Source organism: Bombus pascuorum, chromosome 1 (genome assembly GCF_905332965.1).
Source record: "Bombus pascuorum chromosome 1, iyBomPasc1.1, whole genome shotgun sequence".
NCBI lineage: Eukaryota > Metazoa > Arthropoda > Insecta > Hymenoptera > Apidae > Bombus > Bombus pascuorum.
In genome coordinates, this window is record NC_083488.1 from 21261867 (window position 1) to 21286999 (window position 25133).

General features: G+C 36.7%; 1 protein-coding gene across 3 annotated transcripts in view; it reads right to left on the bottom strand.

Annotated features, from left to right (window-relative positions):
* LOC132908078 (protein groucho-like) overlaps window positions 1-25133 on the bottom strand; it is a 162439-nt gene that overhangs the window by 98115 nt on the left and 39191 nt on the right. For all 3 annotated transcript variants that reach the window (XM_060961720.1, XM_060961711.1, XM_060961730.1), the window contains exons 2-3: window positions 20866-20963; window positions 5516-5579 (exon numbers count right to left, since the gene is read on the bottom strand). In XM_060961720.1, coding sequence (XP_060817703.1) covers window positions 5516-5579; window positions 20866-20963 — 162 coding nt within the window. The remainder of the gene's footprint in view (window positions 1-5515; window positions 5580-20865; window positions 20964-25133) is intronic.

Consider the following 25133-nt stretch of genomic DNA (forward strand, 5'->3'; position numbering starts at 1 on the left):
TTCACAATTCAAATGTAACTCTACTTACTTGTCCACGGTACAAGTAGAACTCAACTAACACGTCTCAGTCCAAGTGGAAATGCACTTACATACTCTTCTCTGTACCTCTCGGGGCAACTATATTTTTAAGGAGAGCTATACAATTACTCCATATCTCTGTTAGGTAAAAACGTCCATCCTGTGACCGAGGCTACGTTTAACGACTAGTTGTGTCACTTCGAGACCAAGTCCACTGTCATAAATCTTGGACAAACATAATCGGATTAAATCATAAACAACTACTTCTAAGTTTTATTATTTAAGTACAACTATAATAAAAAGTCTAGACTAAAATATTGGAGATCTTCCCAAACATTCCAAAAGAAAGGCCCCGATGTCCTTTCATCTCCGACATATATATATATTTACACGACATACATTGACCGATAATGAATAGGTTCCACGTTTCAGCTGAATCATTCCAATTACACTCTGGCGTACAAACCACCATCGATTCATTAGGAGAGAGAGAGAGAGAGAGAGAGAATGATGGTTCTCGGTGCTCACGCGGTAGCGCGTTTACGAGTCACTCGATACGTCAGAATGGCGAACGGACGCGTATGTCCGACAAGTGTGTTGCTGTATATACCTGTTGCTACAAGCACGAGTGCGTGCCTAGTCCAAACCAATACAATAAATTCTTGTTGCGTCAATGATTAATCATGAATGACAAAACGCTGTAATATGATATCGTCCGCCACCGCTAATAATAAATGACTGCGGACGGGGAATGACTCGATCCGTGCGCCGTGTGCGTACGTTTTGCGATGCGATCGACGATTTTTTTCGCGATTCACCGTCGACGAATCGTCCGCTGACGAACGAAACAAACTCGCTGACTGTGGCACGTTTTTAGAACGAACGACAGCGACGGGTTCATAGAGAACCGATAAGGCCCGGCAGGGTAAGCTAGGATTATTTCAGTAGGAAGAATATTTGAAACAAGCTAAGTAATTTGTCCCGTGATTGGTGAAATTCGATTGTGAATAATTTTGAAGATCTACATTTGCAAACGCACATAGTTCCATAACCATAATCGTATTCCATGGATGATGATTATTAGTAACCAAAAAAATTCCGTTACCGATTATGGCTATCGGTAATCGTAAAAAAGATGTCAACGTCCATGGTGTTATCAGTAGACAAAACAAAATTCAGCCACTGATAATGATTATCGGTAACTATAAAAAAATGTCAGCATCCACGATGATACTATCGACGATCAAAACAAAATTTCGCTCTCGATGACGGTTACTAACGACCAGAGAATGACAATAACATAGATAATGGTAAATTCGAAAATGAACTTAAAAAAAGAATGTTTGTGACATTACCTTTCTGCACTTTTCGGCTTTTCTATTTTCTGTTGTTGATCAGTGCGGTTTCTAAACGACTGAAATATGGAGGTAGCGGCGCAACTAAGGAAGTCGTGACAGAGATCAACGAAAAAAGAAACTGATCAACTTGAAGGAGGAAGATCGATCTTTGGATCAATCGTACGAGATGCGTCGCGCAATCATGCTTGCGTATATATACGTTCGTCGCGCGATCACGCGATTAATCTTCGTACTGCGTGAATCAGCGGAAGTGCCACGTCCACGCAAGCAACCAGTGTGCATTTTATATGAAGTCATTTGCATCGAACGCGACCACGAAGTGTGGCCTATAAATTACCACGTGTCCGCGATAACCGCAACGCCGACGAAAGACAATAAACTCCAGCGACGCGAACGCTTCTGTTTGTCCTCCTTCTTTCCTTTTCTCTTCTTTTCTCTTCTCTTCTCTCTCATCTTTTTCTCTATAACCTCGGCTACCTTTGCACAGCTCCGATCTAATTGCTACTCTCCACACGGACTCGAAGTCTGTCGCATGACTGAACGTTCGTGTGCAGGTGAATTAACACGTGACCGTCCATTGACGTTTAGTATGCCGTGTCTTTGAACGGTAATGTGTCGGGCTCTTTCGCCTGGGTTATGTAAATCGCGATGCCCGTCGTGCTATTCTCCAGACATTTGTCAATTTGCTTAATACCAGAGTTCCTTTTATTTCGTTCGTTCATTCTTCTACGTTGTAACAGTTTGCTGGAAATATGTACTTCTCCTGACACGGCGAATAATGTAAACTTGTAAATTTCGTTCAGATGAATTTCTTTTAACTAAACGAAGCTCCGTATTATGTATCTTTCGCGATACAATGTTACGTTTTGTATCTTCCCCCAACAATGTTACGTTTATGCTCGGTTAAACAAAATAAAATTACTTGAACCGCAAGCCTGTATTTTGTGAACAATGCCAACTTCCTTTATATACCGCACAAAACATTGTTTCTAATAAATGAATGTACTTGCTGACTAACTTCTCAACAACTTTACGAATAACAAAAGTAAACTCTTCAACTAGGTCAAACTATATATTAGATATCTGCCCGGTACCAACATACCGGAGACAAATCGCTCATAAGAGTTAAATTCAGCCAGTGGATGAAGAAACACTGTAAATCGCTGTATCAAACATAGTATGAAAACTAGAGTGAACATCGTATTAAAGGTCGCACCTAATCCACCAACAAACATCCAAAACTAAACTACTAAATCCCTTGCCATCCTCCAAAAAATGTACAACATTCGACCCACTTAACCCTAACTTAAAGGTAGCTTTATAACATTTACAACCTTGAAGCCTCGTTCCATTCAGAATCTTCGTCTGAAAACTTGTTCAAGAGCCAATCAACCACCCACGCGAGATAAAGAAACGTGTCCAGGATCGTAAAGCTGCGTATCGTTCGATCGGAAGGACGATCGTGGGTAGACTGGCGGCGCGGAGCGTAAATTCAAAGGCGTTCTTCGGCGACCTTACGACCTTCTCAGTAGGAGTTGGCTGTGACTCGACTCCGACGCGCGTTGTATCCGCCGCTAATGAAGACGCATACACACCGGTGACGTTGCGGCGCAATAATGAAGATCTACGGGCGAAAGTAAAGCCACGGCATGGCTTGTCGACCGTATACTATACACACTTGCGTGTGTAGCCAACTGAGAAGGAGAAGGCGGCAGGCATTGCGAAGAAATACGCGGGAAGAAGCTGTTCAGCGGGTCGGCTGAATGGCCGGTGGCCAGGTAAGGTCGTGGCACAGCTGCTTTCATTAGAGTAGTCGCGTACATTCACTGGTTCTTATGCAGGTACAGCCGAGATTTATGGATTATTGGATTGTTCTTGGTAGTCGCGATTTAACCCTCTCGCTGGTAAAAGCATTATTGTGCGCTTATTGCTGAATTGTCGTATTTGTGCGTGAAATGTGTCTGAATATTTGTTATAGAAAACTTGGATGTTCATATTGTTGTATATGTTGTATAAAATATATCTATGCTTGGACAGTAATCCGAAAGTGTATGTAGAAACTACGAAATGTTTGTTGGAAACTATGTTGTAGTATGGAAAAATCATACTAAATAAATGCAATAAGTGTTTATGTTTAAGAGAAATATTAAGGTTAATAAACCTTAAAAAACTGTAAAAAATACAGTATTTAATAAAATTAATAAAAATATTTTCAGATTCCTTTTAATTTCGACCAGAGTAACTGCTATAGTTGCGTCTCCTTATAGCGTCAAATGAGATTTCAGGAAGTTTCCTATAACACGCGTTACATATTTCATAAATGTAAAATCTACAAGTGTTTGATTACGTTTGAGAGCGTGCGTGTATACAGAGAATATCACTATATTCTTTTTTGCTGAGATTCCCATTGAGGTAATAGGATACCTTGTGATTTGATTCGTAATAAATATAAGACAAAAAAGAGGAGAAAAAAGATAAAATAAATACAGAGAGTCGTAAAGTCGATCGCGTGTGAACTAAACAAGCGTCGATCAGGCGAATTCGAAACATAGAAGGAGATACGAGAACTTCAACTTAGGCCAGAACCGAGCGAAGAAATTTTTTATACAGACACGACGTTCTTTTTTATCAAGCAAAAGAAATAACTACTATAATCACCATAGTTACGATACATTTGTTACTTCAAATTTATTATCGTAATCTATGTAGCTAAAAAACTAACAAAAAAGTCTTTTATTTTGAAAAAAGAAAAAAGTGGAAAGATTTACACGTTTATAGTTTTGTCATAGGGCGGAGAATACATGAATGATAAAGTGAGTGTGCTGACAAGACAGGTGAAGATTAGGGTCAAAGGAGACAAGTATGTAGTATAGCCCATGGCGCAATCAAGAAATACCAGTTAATTAATCACCGTTGATAAATAGTTAATCATCCAAGTTAATCTTCCGCCTGAGGAGTATAGTGAGGTATAATACAGTATATATAAGTGTGATCATTATGTCATATCATAGTTTCGTTTCTTACGAGGATTTCTCACATACACGTAGAATCTATCGTAAATTTCTTCAAGTTTTCAAAAAACATACTAAAAGTATAAAAGTACACGTTATTAACGTCTTCCTGGCCAAGGGATTGCACGAGCAATTCCCAACCGGATAATATCGCAGCCAGAAGGTTAAATATTCTGGAGATTGGTGTGATTAACTCGGTAGAAAAGAGCGCGGCGCTACCGGATTTAAAAGAAGCGGTTATTTATGAAACCCTCTTGTGTAATTTTCAAGAAAACGAGGGGAATTAAGTGGCTAAGTCGCTCGTTAAATTCAGATAGAGGAGGTGTGTTATTGCTACGGACATTAGCAAATGGCATCGTAAAACCACGATACGCAAAAATCACCGACGATTTTTAAGATTAGTCGATTAAGACCTACCAATTAAAAGATTTAACGTCATATCTTTCAGAAAAAATGATATTACAGTATCTATCGCACCAGTCGTGTTAATTCCAATCTCAAAAATTATGTTAACAAGCTCTCAGCGAATTAATACTCGGAAACGAACATAATAAATGAATCAATGAAATTCTTTTAAATATTCATTGTAAACAAGGTTTTAGACTTGGTTCGTTCGTATGATAATTCTTAACAGATTACACGTACTGCCGTTTATGATAGTCTCATGACTTGATATTGCTAACACATTATAACGGAATTTCACAGCAAACATACTCCAGCGGTTACGCAGTACAAATTCAAATAGGGTCATTACCTAAAGACTTAATAATAGCGGTTTAAACTGAAATTTGCAGACAGGTTAAAGTGATCGGTATTGTAAATAAGTAGAGCTGCGCGCTTTCGTCGATTGTCTCGCGATACGGCAAAAAGAAAAACCATTAGGCAAAGTGCATGTAACTTTGAACGTTTGAAAAACTTACGCGAATTCCGTAGATTGAATTTAATGTGGTTCTAAAATACGATTTATCGTTGTTTAACATTTTCTCATATTCGATATTAATATCGATATTAACGTCGAATAATATGAAATTAAAGAAAAAGGGAAAATTTTAATATCCTGTAGAAAAGAAATTACAAAACATAAAGAGGAGATAGAAATTTCGTTCGATAGAAATTTTCTTCACTCACCATAACGTAGTGACGCTGCATCTCGGTCTTCTCCTGGGCGAGTTTCTCCAGCTCCAATTTAATACTGGACAGAACAAGCAGGAAAACGCACATGTAAGCAAAACATTAGTAAATGCAGGGCTACATACGAAAGCTTCAGGGCAGGTTTTAAAGTAGTAAAGGGATCGATATTTATAGAAACAATTATTTCAATCGTAACAACAAAATAATTCATCTGTGAACGATAAATAATAAGAGTTGAGAAAACATATTGTCAAATAGGTTTACACGTATTTAATAAAATCGTCGATGCGAATCGAGATCGTCGATCGTCAAGCTCCGTAACAGGTAAAAACATGATTGGTGTGAGAAACAGGTTCATAACATCGTTAACGCCAGATACATGTATCAACGTTCAACTTTTTCACGCCTGTATTCATTCCCTTTATTTTTTCCTTATTTTTTAGATGTTCTTCCCTTCTTCACATCTGAGAGATCGATTTTCCGCTTCAATCACGTTTCTCGATCGAGGATATTGCAGAAGGTTCGCACAGAGCCAAGCCATTAAAAACACACAATTAGTGGAGCCGCAACAAACAACGATAATAGTCGTTACACGATGGTCAATTGTATACGGCAGAATGTATGTAACATATACAGTACACGTATCAGTTTTTCTTGCCGCTGTGTGAAACGATCGAGAGTATGGCGATACGCCTCTTTTAAATCGCCTAGGAAAACTAGCGTATCGGAAGCAGTGCAATTGCGTGAATATTTCATGGAATCGCGGAAGGAATTTATTTTGCTCGCGTAAATCGGATTCACAGGAAATCGATGCACTGGCGATATCTATTTTCTGGGATTTACACGGAGTATTAATTTCCTCTGTTAGTATCACTTGGTCGTAGGTTTTTGGATAGAAGTTTCCATTAAATTATTTAATTGTGGAATATTTTATTTTAATTTATACTGTTTTTTTTTTGTGTTTGTGACAATGTCCGTCAGTGATATTTAACACTTGAGGTATAAAATGTGAAAAAATAAAATATTCCAAAAATTCTGATATTAAAACAAATGTAGTCTAAAATTTAATTCAATTAAATGGTAGTAAATAATTGAAATCTAATGCAAAGTGTGTACTGTGAGCACCTAGTACGAGTTCAAAATTAAAAAAAGAAAGAAAAGTACTCGTTAAATCGAATAAAAGATGCTTAGTAAGCGAGCTTTTCCTGGAATAATACAAATTACTCGTGAATATATGTACGTTTGTAGTCGGACTATACAACAAAACTCGCTTATGACTAATCAAAGATGTAGTTTAACAAATTCAACAAGGTCAGTTTTTTATTCGAATGATGAAATAATATACAAAGATTTCACAGTATTGAATTCTTAGCAACGCCACTCATTTGATTCACAAGTAACGTGATTTATCGTTGTACTGTTGTATCTAATTACCATATCATTGCACTTTTACTTTTTAGATCGAAGCAAGAAACTAAACGATCGTTTATAATATTCACACTGAGAAGCTGAGAAAATTTCAATTATACAAGACTGAAAGGACAACTACTCCTATTCATCGAATAGACTAATTATAATTAAACTATCACGGAACAAACTGATTAACCCTATTTTTATTGAACAGACTAATTAAACCACTCAAAGAATGACTTTTAACACTTTGACTGCCACGCTACTCATATATGGTAGTCATTGGTGACCAGAGCGCTTAAACTTCTTACAATTGTAAAAATTGACAGTTAGGGCATTTTGAATATAACCGATAAATAGAAGATACTTTGAAACAAAAAGTGCCACATTGAACAATTAAACATTTTTATTAGAACATCAATAAAAAAAAAAAATGAGAACAAATATTGCATCTAACGGTGCACTATGTTTGCATCCATATTTTTGAGGGGTAATCTACAAATATTATTATAAACACATCTTAGAAAATAATCGTAAACGCTGCTTTATAATTATATATATAATTGAAGTTAAAAGTGTGCACATACCTTACTAGTATATATAGAATGAGCAAATACTGTTTACTAATATCTTCTACACGCTTCGACAATATATTCTGCACGTTTTGCTTGCGACGAAACAACGAATGCGAATGGTTTGTTGAAATAAACGAAGCCTTGTTGTAATATGTCGCTATCAATTGTTACCAAGGCGCCACGGTGGTCACTCGTGACCACCAATAAGATAAACGGTCCATTGAGGAAGAATGTTGTCTTACATCATCGATTTATTATTATTTTGCCATTATATGCTTTGAATAATAAAAATACTCCCGTGGCGTCTTGAGCGAAACATGTGATTTCGGCGTGGCAATCAAAGTATTAATCCGAAATTTAAATTTCAAGAAAATCGTATCTGCAATACAATATTTTCCTAATATACTCCCATGCTTTTTTCCTCCATTCATTGATTATTGTACATACTTCGAAACGCATAGCCTTTTCTTTAGCATCGATTGCAATTAAAATTAGGAAAAACATCGCGAAAATCGATGAGAAAATCGAGTAGATGAAACATTGGATTCTCCGATCAAAAACAAGCTGGAGCCTATAAGCGTGGTCGGACAGGGCTTGGGAACGTTGATTTTTCATTGGGGCTAAAATCGATCTTTATCGACACGCAGCGGGTCGTTATTGCACCCGGCCAAAATAATAGGGCGTTAAATGGAAAATTAATTTCCACTGATCCCGTCGGCGTAACAATACGTCGCAAAACGACGCGACCAACCGCATATAAGGTCCCTTTTATAACGGAAGTAATTTTTTAACGACAATAGAACCGCGTCATATTTTTGTTTAGCAGCCTGACAGCGAAATAGACCCCCTGGTCCGGGCGTGCTCGCGTTCCTGTAAAATTGCATCCCTTCCCGCCGTTCTGTATAATAAATATGTGCTCGTAATAGTTGAGTGCACTACGTAACACCGTATGCAGAAACCTTCCAGTGAATGTATTGGTGTCTGCAACAATGTTCACGTGTATACAGGGTGTTTCACGAAATTGGACCACTATATATCTTTGGAATGATAGGGGACATAAACAAAAGTTTCATGAGGAAAAATTACATGGTTTCGAACGATGTACGATTTGATTAATGCGTTGTGCAAGTGGCGGCGTTTTGAACATTTTTAAGTCGTTTCCATCTTTTTAAACGAGACTATACATTCGTTTGTATATCAATCATAGTATCATTTTTATTCTCTGTAAAACAGCGTTAACGTAATATAACTGACGCAGAAGCCATCTGCATTTCGTTATATTTATTATAAAACGATGCATCGTGTAACGTGTACAGAAATTTGTAGCTTCTGCTTTTGGAAAATGCATGTATACACGTGCTTACGCTGTGTGATACATCACTCGAAACAATTTAAATTCGTCTAACGAATAAAGGCAAATAGGTATTGGGAATATTTCTGCAAACTTATATCTCTGTGAATACAGTTAGAAGATGTAACCTAAACAAAGATTTGTTTTATCGCCAAATACTATAACGAGTACTACCATACTTTGGATATTCCTTATATTTTTCCATATTGCGTGCATTATATTTTGAATCTTCGAATTTCCCATAAATACACGTACGTATACTATAAACAGCGGTCTACTAATAAACCTTTTGTCCGTCTTCTACCGTTTTCAAGTTATGGCCCATTCGACAAGAAACACCTTGTATACGGAGCATATACCTGCACGTTTATATTGTACGCGTTTCCACCCGTGTTCCTAGCATTTTACGAACGACCAGCAACAGCTCGGACATCGAGATAATTCTTCCCGGTTTTCCCTGCGTTATAACACCAATTACGCAAGAATTATGTTTTACGATATTTTTCTTCGCTCGCCGAGTACGTTGTAGGCTGTGTTCGGACCCGTGTACCGTACTACGAACGACACGGCTCGCTGTTGTCGCGAATGGAAAGTGGCGTATTATCATTTAACGAGCCGCGTTACGGCGTATTAAAAAGGGGAAAACCGGTGATTGGCCTGAAACCGAAACACCAGTGTGCCATTTCTGTAAATGGTAAGAATTGAAATAACCGGACCTGAATGAATCAAACGTGTGAAATTAAGTGGAAGTTACGTGTACAGTAGCATACGAATGTATTTGTATAATTGCAGAAACTTTTTATGGAAATATTGTGCGTGTCATACGAAACATTTTGAAATTTCGTTAGCATCGTAATAAGATCTGACTGTCATGATTGTAATGGTAAAATTCGAAAAGAAACTGAAAATGTATTACGATGTAACATAATCCATTATATTAATAAGCCTTTATTTAAAAATAACATTATCTTTGTGTTAGAATATTATTTATAATTAATCCTCAAGTTAATATTTGTTTTTAACGCTAATTACATGTGTGTTTAACACTGGAAGTACCGATAGTTAACACGAAGCTATTTCTAACGTTTTTGGTAAAACAAAATGACTAGTCTTTAAAAAATACGTAACAATAGAATATTTTTATATTTATTGATTTATTACTTTCTTATTGATTTATTACTTATTTATCCCTAAATAAGGGTTGACACATTTATAAAATTGTAGAACCAGTCGTTTTGACTGCTGTGATATTTCTAGTGTTAGCATCCGGAATTTTCCTGATAACTGATATCATCATATTGGATGATACGCAGTAAAAATTTTAAAAACGTGTGGGAAGTTGTACAAAACGAGGAAACTGGTTAATTGGGGCTCGATAAATAGATTGCAGGACCCTTTTACACTTTGACAAGTACTAGACATTTTGACTGGAATTGGTATAAGTAGCCTTAATACAAAATTATTTTGAGTTTGAATACATAAAAAACAAAATAAAATTCATTATATTATTCTTTTAGTTATCGTTGCGAAAGTCATTACATCATTGCGGGAAAAAATATAACATGAAGTAGGAATTTTAAAATAAAATTTGACTTGTATGGTAGTTCTAGTGTTAAGATACCACGTACACTAATCTTTTTTTAATAAACGCACATATATTTGCGGTAAATGTGCCGTAAATTCTACGTATGCTTCTAGATTGACTTCAAATTTTACCAATGTAATCATGACAGTCGTGTCTCCCATTACAGTGCTAATAAAATTGCAAAATGTTTGGTACCGATCAACTCTATAAATTGCACAACAGAAAGAAGCGACGATGTTACAAACACTCTTTTGAATCTAGTAAGTCGAATGAAAGTAATTGAAGACTAACGAGATTAAGAAATTAATCAATTTCTTAAAATCCTGAAAAGCTGATAATAATTGTCCATTATAAGGATATTGCAAATATACTTCCGTAAGTCGCAGTATACAAAATGGATATTTGTAAACAAAATTTATACCTCGATTGGTTTTCACGCTTTCAGTATATTTGATGACGAAGTTGTATATCGTGATATGAAAGTCGTTGAACGAATGTGGCTGGAGTAAAGGTGCAAAAAATACTAGCAACGTGGGTTGCGTAATCTGAGGACAACGAGCGAATGGTATACTGTGTGTAAACATATCCTTTCATTCTTTTCATCTTTTTTTCCCAGTTTCTTCTGTTTCGCTCTTTTCCCTCTTGGCTTGTCATCGTGTAATGCCTGTGTGTCTCTATTTTTTCACTGGCCAGTTTCTCGCATTCCAATTTAAGGCTGTATAAAGGGAACAAGAACACAGCATTAATATCCAGCAGCCCTTGTGAACGCGCACAGCCTTTGTTTCTCCGTTCGTTCATTCGTTCCTTGTGTCGTTTGCCTTCATCGCAGCCGTCGTCATAGTCGCAGCATTAAATTAAAACGCGCGCACGTTCGCGTTTCGCGTTGACAATGAAACTAACGAGAAAAATTGTTACGTACGAAGGGGAAAACAAAGAGCTTGGTAAAAGAATGGGAAAAGAGAAACGAGAGAAGAAAAAGGAATAAGGTTGGCTAATTCGTGACAACGAACGGAGTAAGAGCAGCGGCCTCCTGCAGACAGCTTCGAACGCAGAGTAATAATCCAATGAACATCCTCGTAAAACGCACTCCGTGGCAAAACGACTTCCCTTTTCCGCAAAGTGCCATACCACGATGCATATACACGATGTTCTATGATACAATCAGCAAGTAGATGATTCTATGTGAAAAGGTAAATCGAAAATGCACGATAACATTTCTTTTATTCCATGCGATGCTTCGTTTTCGACAGAATTGAATTTTTTCGATATATTTTCTATACACCTGAAGCTGGTTAATTAGCGACTGGTTACGATTACGCAATCAGCAAGAGTATATTCTACAGGTGGAAATCTGTGAAAAATGTAGAGACAAAATTTTTACGTTTAAGGTTTCATTCGAAAAAAAAAAAAAAAAAAAAAAAAAATGGAGTTTGAACATGTCTAATTAAAAATTGCCCTGCTACAGTAGGTACTTGATAAATATTGAAGTTTCATTTTCTCCGAAATTCTGTGAACAAATTTTCCCTACATTTCCAATTTATTTTCCCTGATTATTCAATCCTATACAATCCGCAGTTAGTCAAGTTAAAAAATACACGATAAATTTTCACAAACTCGATTTACTCGAAAACGAAGAGCATCGTACGAACAAATTCTGTTCCACGTTTTCCACTTAACTTTCCATATAAAATCGCTGTCGCGTTGATCGTACCACGATTACTGCTACACCCTGTAGATACACGCTGCAAGACATACTTCACACAACCACTTTCCATACGTGAATATCGTTGGCGACTAAGTGATTGCGGATTTTGTCAATACCATCTAATGACAAAATCCGCAATCACTTAGTTGCCAATCCAATAATTGTCAGTCGCGGAAATGTTCGATAAAAGCAATCAATCCGGCAACTAACTATCATTCGTTAAAGCATAATTTGATGAGACAGGTCTGTCGGAAGGAAAAAACATCCAAAGCGATTAACTAATCTCGCAGCCGCGTCGGTTAGCAGAGAAATTGTAGGATTCGCGTGAGTTGATGGCGGAAGGCATTGCGACGCAACGAGAGGCACCCATCGATGGGAATTGATAGGCAATTATTGTTCTCCGTTGGATCCTCGAATCGCGGAAGCGAATGTCCATCGAATGCCCAGCGTGCTTCGACCTTTTGCTGTTCCAGCCGCGAAACTATAGTGGCGCGACACGACCCGTGTGATCGACAGACAATGTTATATCGCGCGTGTACAGGACAGTCGTCGTGGCTGCGTAAAATAGCCCTTCCGGTTGCTGGTCGATGGCGATCTATGCGCTCGATACTCGTAACGAGGCTCACGAACGTTTTTACGAACGTGGACGAACGTTTGCTTTAAAAGGGTCGGTTGAATTATTCAGCAGAGGGCGTTGTTCGATTTAGCGCGCTGCAAATTAGATGTTCTTTTAATAAACTTTAATAAACTCAGAAAGACTATTTCACGGTGATCGTTTTTTTCTCAGAATGTTATTTTCCAGTCTTGCAGAATGGATAAGAGAGATATTAAATCGATTCATATCGAATCCTTCTTGCGTTTATGCTTAGGCTTTTTCTGTGATATAAACCGAACTCGTGTTTTGGTATCTTTTCAGAAATGGCTACAGAAATAGCAAAAGTGTTTGAACGGCTTGCAGGACTCTTTTGGAACGCAAATTCTTCCAATAATGAAGATCGAAGAATTTTTCAGAATGTAAATCGTGACACGCTCAAAGACGAAGGAAGTTACCTTAAAATATGCCGTGTCACATTAGTTTGGAAAAGACGTAATCCTCATTGAATTTCAATATCTGTATAAGAGGCAATTGAAAGGGAAAAATAAATGACACCATCCGTTCGACTACGTCACGATAAATTAATACGATATTAACGATCGATCGTTCGATAATTCTGGTTGGGTGAGCGGGCTCGTGGAGCCCATTAATTATTTCAGATTGACGCGGTGCAACAATTTACAAGCCGTCTTATCGAGTCCGCTTCTCTCCACCTGAACGTTCCAAGACATAAATACGCGGAAACGCGCACCTGTTCCTCATCGCGAGCGTACCGCCGTTACGAAATTCACCACGGTTCGAGCTCTCTCAATTTGTAAACGGCAAATTTATAGCCCTCTCGTTCCCTTCCACCTCTCATCGTCACACCCTATATAACGTGTTCATACTTATGCGGAATCGAGTCCGCGAAAGCATTTATCCGAGCGTACCGTGTTTGATAATAAAACTAACGCGGTCTCTGCCACTTTCCGCATCATCGAGCGTATAATACAGACATAAAATGAATTATTCTATACGATCGCGCTGTTTGCGCGGAAAATTCTCCGCTGCGGTTTATGCAATCTTTCTACCCGTGTTATTCCCGACAACGCGCCCGGCATTTGTTGCGTTCTGATCGAACATTGTCGAAAATAAATCATTCAATCGAGAGAGAAATGTGTTTTCGTCTATGTACATTTCCTTTCGCTTCTTTTTTTTTTTTTTCCTTTTTTTTAGAAATATACGCGCGTATGTGCAAATTGTGAATACGGCAAATTGGGTGCTTTGATTGGTAATTGGATTAAAAACCGGCGCGTTATACAATTTTTTAGGATGTTTGTCTGATTAAATTGGATATAGATTTTTCAAGTATTTCCCTGTATTGAATTATTTTGTTTCATATATTGCGTTATTCAATTACTAAACCTGTTATTCTTCTTGTATCTATAGATACAAACTGAAATAGAGATGGTATATCAATGGATATTATTAAAATACAGGTAGTTTTTCAATATTTTATAGATAGCTGTTGGATATTCCATATTTTTTATCGATGGATGTATTTCAAAAATGATATTTTAAGATGCAGATGCGAAGAAGAAGCGAGTAAAGCAGCAGTGAAGTGAATCGAATTTATGTTCTTCGTTCATTTACATAATTATCAATTTTTAAGGATTTGTATAAAAGTTTAAAAACGACGTTTACAGAAAGTGCTTCGGTCAAATTCAGATCGGATGATCGTACTTCGATGGCATTTTATCGATCGAACTCAATTTGGTTCGAAGAGATCGGATTGACGTAGCTTTTCAATCTGATTCAACTTGATTCAACTCGTTCTGACTCGACTTAGCCGGACCCAAACGACTCACGCGGATTCGGCCCAAACGAACTTAACTCGCTTTAATCCAATCTAAAGCAATTCGGTTCAATTTCATTAATCCAACTCGTTTCGATCTGAATCGACTCAACGGCCGACCGATCTAAATAGCTCAATTTTATTTAACTCGATCCGGTTCAGCTATATTAAACCGATTGATCTTTGAAATTACAAAACGATAATAAAAATAAGAATTAATAAGAAAATAGATGCGGATAAGGAATACCTGAAAATGTGTATAAATGGAGCGTGAAATTGTCGACATGGCATTATTATGGTATTTCCACATTATCATAGTGTTGAGAGAATATGAATAGAACAACGATCGAAATATCGTCTAATTAACGTTAGAACTCTGAAAGCTTCATTTTATCGTTGGCAACTAAGTGATTGCGGCTTTTGTCAATACGAGGTATTGAATATTATTGAAAATTACGATTGAAACAATTAATTTTTAATTAATTGAAAATACAATTGAAAATTATTGTATAATCACTTTCGAGGATCTATTGGGTTGGCAACTAAGTGATTGCGGATTTTATCAATACCTCCTATTCAGTGCTTGAGAAAATTAAAATACCAGATATAGAGTTTTCTTAGAAGTGACGACCACTTCAACATATAAGATCACGAAAATCATTTGCATTTGGAAATTTACAATTGAAAATTGTTGTATAATCACTTTCGAGGATCTATTGGGTTGGCAACTAAGTGATTGCGGATTTTGTCAATAGGAGGTATTGAATATTGTTGAAAATTACAATTGAAACAATTAATTTTTAATTAATTGAAAATACAATTGAAAATTATTGTATAATCACTTGGAAATCATTTGTGTAATCACTTTCGAGGATCTATTGGGTTGGCAACTAAGTGATTGCGGATTTTATCAATACCTCCTATTCAGTGCTTGAGAAAATTAAAATACCAGATATAGAGTTTTCTTAAAAGTGATGACCACTTCAACATATAAGATCACGAAAATCATTTGCATTTGGAAATTTACAATTGAAAATTGTTGCATAATCACTTTCGAGGATCTATTGGGTTGGCAACTAAGTGATTGCGGATTTTGTCAATACGAGGTATTGAATATTATTGAAAATTACAATTGAAACAATTAATTTTTAATTAATTGAAAATACAATTGAAAATTATTGTATAATCACTTGGAAATCATTTGTGTAATCACTTTCGAGGATCTATTGGGTTGGCAACTAAGTGATTGTGGATTTTATTAATAATTCAGTGCTTGAGAAAATTAAAATACCAGATATAGAGTTTTCTTAGGAGTGATGACCACTTCAACATATAAGATCACGAAAATCATTTGCATTTGGAAATTTACAATTGAAAATTGTTGTATAATCACTTTCGAGGATCTATTGGGTTGGCAACTAAGTGATTGCGGATTTTGTCAATACGAGGTATTGAATATTATTGAAAATTACAATTGAAACAATTAATTTTTAATTAATTGAAAATACAATTGAAAATTATTGTATAATCACTTTCGAGGACCTATTGGGTTGGCAACTAAGTGATTGCGGATTTTATCAATACCTCCTATTGACAAAATCCGCAATCACTTAGTTGCCAACCCAATAGATCCTCCAAAGTGATTATACAATAATTTTCAATTGTAAATTTCCAAATGCAAATGATTTTCGTGATCTTACATGTTGAAGTGGTCGTCACTTCTAAGAAAACTCTATATCTGGTATTTTAATTTTCTCAAGCACTGAAGCCATCGGCAGCCTATAGACAAAAGACCGCGTCGAAGGCAAACCATAAACAGTAGATAGGCGACGTTGGCTTCGGGGTTTTCAATCATAGGGTAACACTGCTAGCATGCGGATCTGAATCAGCTCATTTTATATTCCGAACTTGTATTTACACTTTAGTATTTAAAATATATATATTTTCTACCTTACAATTTACCCACGCGTTCCTTTGTATTCACATACATCTAGTAACCTCAACATTATAAATATTTTTAAAAAACATTAACATGAAATATATTTTGCACTCATATTCGATAACTCTTTATTAGTTACGTAATAGACGAACTATTTTTTATTCAAACTCAAGTTGAACGTATCATGGAAACTTAAACAATGAATATAATCAGTTACTCTATACATATTTATTTGACGATGTAACTAACAATAAAGATGTTCTATTTCAAATTCCGTACATAGTAAACTAACATGAAATTTGAAATGTTTACAACAACAATTTATCATAATAAAATATCTTTCCTTCGCTTATACTCTGCCACACTTTGTATTCACAAATTAAAATTGCAAAGTATGAAACTTCCTTTCTATGTACTTCACGATATCTACTTCAATAACCGATTAATTATACGACTGCTAATAATAGATTACGCTACTCTACTACATATTCCTAGAACACTAGATCGCAATAATTAGAGAGAAAATAAACATGATCGGAATGATCGGATAAAAAGAATTGAAGATAAAAATAATCAGAATAGTCGGAAAACAAGAAGAAGGGAAATAATCTCATTTGAAGTTCCATGGTATGTAACGTTAAGATTAACAGAACGGACAACACGATTCCTAATTTCTCTTAAAATGATGCATTTTCGATAATTAAAATAATCTTTCGTAAGATATACGAACAGAAGCTTCTTTCTTTCCCGGCATTATGCACTTTCCTATACATTCTTCGTGCTACTTTCTACCATACGAATTATACATTTTACGTACTTGATAGTTACAATGTTAAGAACTCTACCTCAACCTTGTCTCATTCGTACTCGAATTACATACACCAACAGGCCACTTAACCCTTTGCACTGCGAATTTAATTTCAATTTCGTTACCATCAGCTCGCAAGGCTTTTAACTGCTTTATTTGAAATTTACTTTAACTAAAAAATAAAAGAATTTAAATAAATAAAGGAAGAAACAAATTCACTTAAATACCAGTTTTATCCACACTATTGTTGTATTTTGTAATTTTTAAATGTATGATATATCTTGAAACAATTTCCAGGATGCAATCCTGGTTTTTTTGCACGTTTCACAAAAAAAAAAAAGGACGAGAGATAATGTCGAGTGGGACAAAGGAACTCCTGAGATAAAAACTGATGTCGAGTCACAGTCGACGTACGAGTGCAAAGGTTTAAGTACTTTTTTCTCTATCGAACACCAGATACGTTAACTAACAAATTTTCAACACCTGTGACATACAGTAGCGCATGATCAGACAGAGTTTTAGCGGAAAGTGTTACGATCATCAGTTACGAGTACGTACGCGTCGCCGCGGCAAACATTTTCATTCTCGTCTCGTTTGAACGGCGTAGCTCGCTTCGAACCGTGCAAGAGAGGTGCGAGGTATGGCCGAGGAAAAATCGAGCACTCTCCGGAAGAGTTGGTGTGCACCGAGTGCGAAATTGGCTACTTTCTGACCGTCCTGTATAGTTGCATGAGCGCGTGGAAATGTCGCACGCGGCTCACGTACGTCTCGCACATATTTATGCATGCATGCGCGTATGCACACAGCTCCCGGGTTTCTCCCCTCTCTCTCTCTCTCTTTCTCTTTTTCTCTTTCTCTCTGTCTTTATAGTTTCCTCTGCTTCGCTATCTCTCTTTATCCCCTGCTCTCTGGCCCTCGTGTCGTTGTGACACGAAACAGCAATTTAAGTTTCCGTCGTCGGTGGAAATCGTGCGGCACGTGACGCCGCGAATTAACACGTTAAAGGGTCGGAACATAAATTAACGTGTCAAGCCGTAGATAAGGATCGCCAGGCACACGGTGAAAACCGACACTTCGAACGAAGAAAGTTCCCTTATCAGGCAACTTTTCTTCGCTGCCCGGTTTACTCGCTTTGCGTGTACCCGATTCCTATCTCCGCCGATTACCTTCTATATTCCTATACTTGTTACCGTTTTTACGACGTTATTTATTTCGAGCGGTCGGCCATAAGAACGCTTAACGGGTGGGCTGAGTGAAAAATATGAGATTCGTCTAGATTTGCTAAAAACTTTCCGAACATCGTTTCCACCCTTTTTATCAGATAATTGGAATTTTTTTAATGTATATATGTATATTAGTTGGAATTTCGGCGGTGGATTATAATTACTATAGATTGCCAAGATGCAAACAGAATTTGTACGCAGTTGTGGAATATTCCGAGTTGCAGTAATCTGCAGAATGCACATAATATATTGTTGAGAATCGTGGATCTTAATTGCCGAAATAAAAGTAAAGGAACATCAAGGTTACACTTAGAATTCATATTAAAATAGTTTTAGATTTATTTAATAAAGGATTCCCAGGATCTTCGTCGATATAAATTTGCACGCGTCTCGGCACTTTCTTTGTCTCGTCATCTTCCATATCAGACTGCCAACGGAACAGTTACATTCATCTGTTTTTCGAGACGCCGCGCGCACACATACTTCCACACACTCATATTCACATACGTGTGTCACTACCACGCGGCTAATTTAGTCCAACACACAAAATTATACATATCTCAATATATATAAAATACACGAACCTGAATACTTTTTATAATATTAATATAATAGGAGAAAGAAATCTTCGATTGCATTCGTAGTGACGTGAATGTGTACAAAAATCTGCAGTTTAACAGTCTAATTTAATAAATTCCACATGAAGTCACATTTGAGAGAAATTTCATTTTCATAAAATAAAGGAACTTAATTTGAACGATACAAAGTAACAAAGATTTGTCGGAATGTATGTATACCTTCCTTCCACTGACTGACAAAGTGATCAAAGAAAGAAAATGGACATGAAAACGAGTAACATAAAATGAAAATTCAATCCTGATATACAATGTATCAACGACAAGCACGTCATAATAATGTTTTCGTTCTAAGATCATATGTCAGCTATTTACGTGCAGGATCAACTTTTCAAACCGGTATTTATCAGAATACGATATAAAGAATTCACTGACTACTAAAACTCTAAAGATCTGAAAAGTAGGATAAAATACATTGACATGGCTAGAGAGCAGCGAGCAGAGGAATTAACTCGCAGGCGGTGTGTCAAAAAGAAAATGTGTTACGAGACGGTTGGCGAAGAAACTGAATGGCTGATAGACGCGTAACACGCGTGCATAGAATCGAAACCGAGAGGCCTGCTCGTCCTCTAGGCTATGTGCATACTTCAGTGTGCATAGCTTCCGCTTGGACAAACAATTCTCTGCCTACATCTGTCGGTTTGTCTCTGTTCGGTTCGCCTACGCGGCGACACGACGTTTGCGCAAACATTTCCGAGATAAGATCCGGCGTATGTCCGAAGAATTGACTGTGGTCGATTAATTACTCTGTCACGAGGATAAATACTACTATGACGATTGTCAGGAAAAGTACGAGACTAACGGAACGTGATTGAAAAGATAAAATAACTAGATATATCGGTTTTGGAGTGGAAAAACCGCCAACTAGCGGAATTTCAATTTTTATTTTATTCTTATTGAATTTCCTTTTTTGTTTTAATTCGAAAGTATCAGTTACGAAAAAATGTGCGCGTGAAATAATACCTACAGATTCTTCCAGTTTTCACATGAGAAATCCACTTTGCTTGAATAGTACGCAAATTGCAATATCGTTTAATTAATTATTCGAATTCTCTTCTGTTACACATTTCGATTGTATAGAGGTATAAAACAAAGCAAATATTATACATAGATTATAATTTAAAGATAAGCAATGATATAGGAACGATATATCGTAACTTAATAGCATAAATACACCATTGCAAATATTAAAATTGAATTCCTTCGGGTCCATCGTTATCTCCTTCTCTTATCTTCCATCATTCGAACGATAAAAAAGAATAAATAATTCACGCAACCCCACATTTTTACTTAATTTACGATTGACAGCCGTATTATTATTTCATACGCGCGGCATAACTTCTCCTGACAGCGTACACTTGCACGAATAATTATAAGTGATACCATGTTTCTTACGTCTTACTGTAATCAGATATGTATCTCTTCGAACGGTCGATCGAGAAAGATACAGAAAAAAAGAAACATTAAACCGTGCTGCAACTTTCGTTCAATTTGCAACTGAAATTAAACCACGATTTCTTTTTTTTTTTTTTTTTTTTTTCCCTCCTGATCGTGACCGTCGCTACGTTAAATTGCCGTGACGCGAATGCCAACGAGGAAACGTTACACGTGTTTTCCAATCGTAAAAATACGTTCAAAGTATCAGGTGGGAGGGCTTGATTTACGATCATTGAAAATAAAGATTTACCTGTGATATTGTGTCTGAAGAAAGTTGAAGTCCTCCTTGATACGATCGCACAACTCGCCGATCGAGAATTTATATTGCTGGCCGGGTTGCGGTGGACCCTGAAACATCAAATAAAACGCATAAGATTGGCTGCTCGGTCGATCCGAAATGTTTTTTACTCGTCGAAACACACTGCCTGCCGTTCCCTTTATATAAAAATCGTTCCCAAGGATGAACGAACAAATTTTCATGCAACGAGCTCTTTATCTCACGACTTGACCGCGGAAAAATGCGAAACACGTTTTAAACGATTGCCTGCATTGTTACATTTTACAATAAAGCAGACAAACGAGTATAATTAGTCTTTAACTGCTTCTAGATGAAATCAAATAACATTGTCCTGATTGTAGAACAATGCTTTGAGAATAGTTTCTTAGTATTATTAGATATGCAGCTAGCTGTGCACCTTATTTACGTTTTATCGTAAAACGGAAAAGTAAAGATTTATCTATGCGTTGATGAAAATCATTTTTAACCCTTTCACGCAGCGTTGTATTTTAATGAGATATTAATTGTATTTATTCTCGGTGAAGGCGCGTTATGTTTTCATTACGAAACGATCTGAGATATACGTTTCTATTATTATCCAGCCATCGATTAATTAAAAATACCCTTTGGACTCATTTTTGGTGCTACGTTGTTATTTTTGTTAAAAGAAAAAAAATTAGCTAACTTAGAAAAGAAATACGTCTGCCTCCTCTTTTCAATTTTATGCTAATTAAATCGTTAAAAATCCGTGCACCGTGGCTCGATCAAGTACGTAACAAAAAAGAATATAGCAGCAGCTAACTTTATTTAAACAATCGAAATTCCATCCCTCTGAACGGTACCTAACAGCTGACCGCACTTCCTATCAAATTCTCATAAACCAATTCATTTACGATCTACCATCAAAGTGCGGTTCCGAACTTCTGATCTATAATGTACTTTGCCGTGCGAGCCAGCGTAGAGAGCATCAACGATGAAAAAGGAAGCCCTGCAAGCGGTAGACGACTAAAAGGTTACCCTTAAACGACTCTGCTTGATCTTGTTTGCAACCGAGCGAACCCGAAGCCGACATGGAGAGAGTCAGGAAAATATTTCCTCGTGTCTCGAATTTTCATTGGACGAAAAGCTCAGTCAAATAGATCGCGTGAAAACAGTGATGTGAATTTGATCAACAGACGACGAGATAGATTTGTCATGATTTTATCCAAGGTGGTGTTCGTAGATCGGCTAAAGATACAGCGAAGTAATAAATTGAAAACTTTTTTGAGACGAATTTTTAGCTCTTGCACGAATAATTATACGTGATACCATGTTTCTTACGTCTTATCCAAGGTGGTGTTCGTAGATCGGTGGTGTTCGTAGATTAAATGAACGCAATAAGAAAACAATGCACGTTATAATATCCAGAAATGTAATTTTATTTACGATAACATCTTATATTCCACTGAGTCCCAGAAAGATTCAAGTCACCTAGTAGGTGGTCTTTATAAAAGTTACAACTTGGAAAGTGTTGTTCATTAAGAAACTATGAGAATTATATTGTACATGAAACCGTAAATTCTATTCTATTTTAATACTTCCAAAGCAAAGCTGGGAAAAATTTAGAGGAGAAGCATGTCAAATGCTACTTCAAGTAATCGCTGTTCTATGATCCGAATAAAATACTATTTTAAATAGACAACGAAATTTCGTGAAATAAAATGTCTTTATTTCGATAATGTAAAACATAAAATAAGATATTTCAAAATATCTTGACGATTGAAATAGGTGGAGAAAAGAGGTGATACTAAAACGCAAGGAACCATAATATCATCAAAATAGATTTTTCTTTTCTAGTATGGCTATTTGCATGTAACAGGCTACTCCTACTCGTTTAGGCTACTCCTTCGCTGACACAGAATCAATCCAACGAGACTGAACGATGCTTCAACCGGGGCAGACGATGGGATCGTTGTATTATATTTTAAAGATAATTGTTTCATATATTTGTATCACTATCAACTAAGTTACGATCGTCAGAAATATTCTCACTAGGTTTTTCCATGAACGAAAAGAAATCATTTGATTCTGTTGTATCTTATAATTTGCTTTGCGAAAACATTAATTTTATTTATCTGGAGCTGCTATTTCTTCCGAAGCTTATAACGCTATTTCTTTAATGTAATTGCATCTAGCTTCCACTAAATCGTCTGGAATCCACTGTAATTTCCATACTGGATGACTAACAGTCGCAATTATGTAATCATTTGCGCTCTCTGAACAATCTTACGAATGATGAAACCGAGTTCTCAAACATGATATCAAATGAATTTTTCAAGGTTTCAAGGGTTCGCAATTCTCAAGGCTTCTGTAACATCCTCTACGACCCGATGTCTTGCAAATTATGTTCTACAGCCAAAATCCACGGAAGAATGCCAACCATATAGACATTGTCCCCTTGCAGTTTATCCAAAGCATATGCAATTGGTCGCATAAAACGCTCATGTTCTCTTAGGAATTCAACGTCTGTGAAGATGAATGATGGTATATCGAATATTTCGATTCTGCATTTAGTGATTCTCTTACACTGTCGTACAGTGAGTTCCATCGTGTTGGGCATCGTGTTATTTGCTTCTGATCCGGATCTATTAGTTCTGTGCTAGAAAACTGAACATCTTAACATGGAAGACTTGTACATTTTTTTATAACCGAAATGTTCTTCGGCAATTTTATTCGAGTCTTTAGCAGCAATTAAAGTCAGCGTGTGACCACGACATTGTCACGAATCAATTTTCCTTTTTACCACGTGACACGCCAGATGTGACGGTCCTTGCGAGATTCCCCGTAGTCCGGACGCCAAGACCTATCTATTGTTTTATTAACTCGCAACAGGCCTAGGAAGACGACATAAACCGAATCTGTTCAGTTTCAGTTTCCTTCACGTAAACATTTTCGGTTTATGTTTGTTGCACGCTCTTACCTAATACGGAGAAAGCGGGTGTCTGGCAAGATAAGAGTTTTCCCATGAACAAGGATGCCCACGAGCCATATCTAGCTCTCCTTGTCTTTACTACCTAATTCATTTACCAATGGGCATCGCGGATCATTACCCTCACTTTTCCACCAAAAAGTGTGGACAACGAATCCGCGTTCTGAATTCCAAAGGGAACACCCACACCGAGCTTTCCTCAGTAAGAGCAGTAGAGCAGTCAGATAGTCTTGAACGGTCACGTCTAGAGCTCGGGAGTGTATTGTAAACAAAAGAGAAAAATAAAAGTTTCTTTTCTCCTTAAATTCATTATTATTTTACGTGACAACATCTACGATGCTTATGCAGATTATGATACTTATCTTCAGCATCTGCTGTATTCAAAATATCATCCACACTGGAGTAACTTAATGTTTGTTCCTGTTCTGTATATTCAGATGCTTATTCCCGTTAAGGTTATTCGGTGTATGTGGAATTAAAGAAATGCGTGGGTAAATTGTGAGGTATTGAAAATATATATATTGTGAATAATAAAGTACAAAATGTGAAATACAATGTAAGCCGATCCAGATCCTCTCGCTAGCAACGTTACCCTGAGACTAAAAGAACCGCCGAAACCAACGTCGCACGTGCACCGCTTATGGTCTGTCATCGACGCATTCTTTTGTCTACGCGCTATCGATGACCTTAGCGCTTGGGAAACCGAAGACCAGATGTAGAGTTTTCTCAGAAGTGGCGATCACTTCAACAGTTCCGTAGTCTCAAACGCAAGTAAACCACCGAAGAGTCCTGTTTTGCGGCCAAGTTTCAGGACAAAATACAGCACAAACAAGAATACACAAAAACCACGCTCCACTGCGACTTAAATCCAAAAAACAAAAATAAACCGAAAAACCACGACACATAATAGAGCATGGCTACGTCGTACCGTCGCGTATCGGTACTTTTGCCTAACACACTATACTCAAATTCATTGTTTATTGTGAATCTCAAAAATGTAAAAAAAAAATAAAATCTTGGCTAAATAAACTATTTAAAAAAAAAAAAGTAGTCTCAAACGCCTGAATATTATAATGAAATTTTTTAAAAACTTTGTAGAAATTGCTGTCATTATCCGTAACGGTATACGTAATTTTATTAAAAACATAAATCGTTTATGTACGTGTTCGATTAATGCCGCAATTCGAGCGTGTGTGTGAGGATATTCTAATCGCGAGCAAACTATAGCTTTCGACTGACGTTAAAATTTGTATCTATCGAATGTACAGTCATG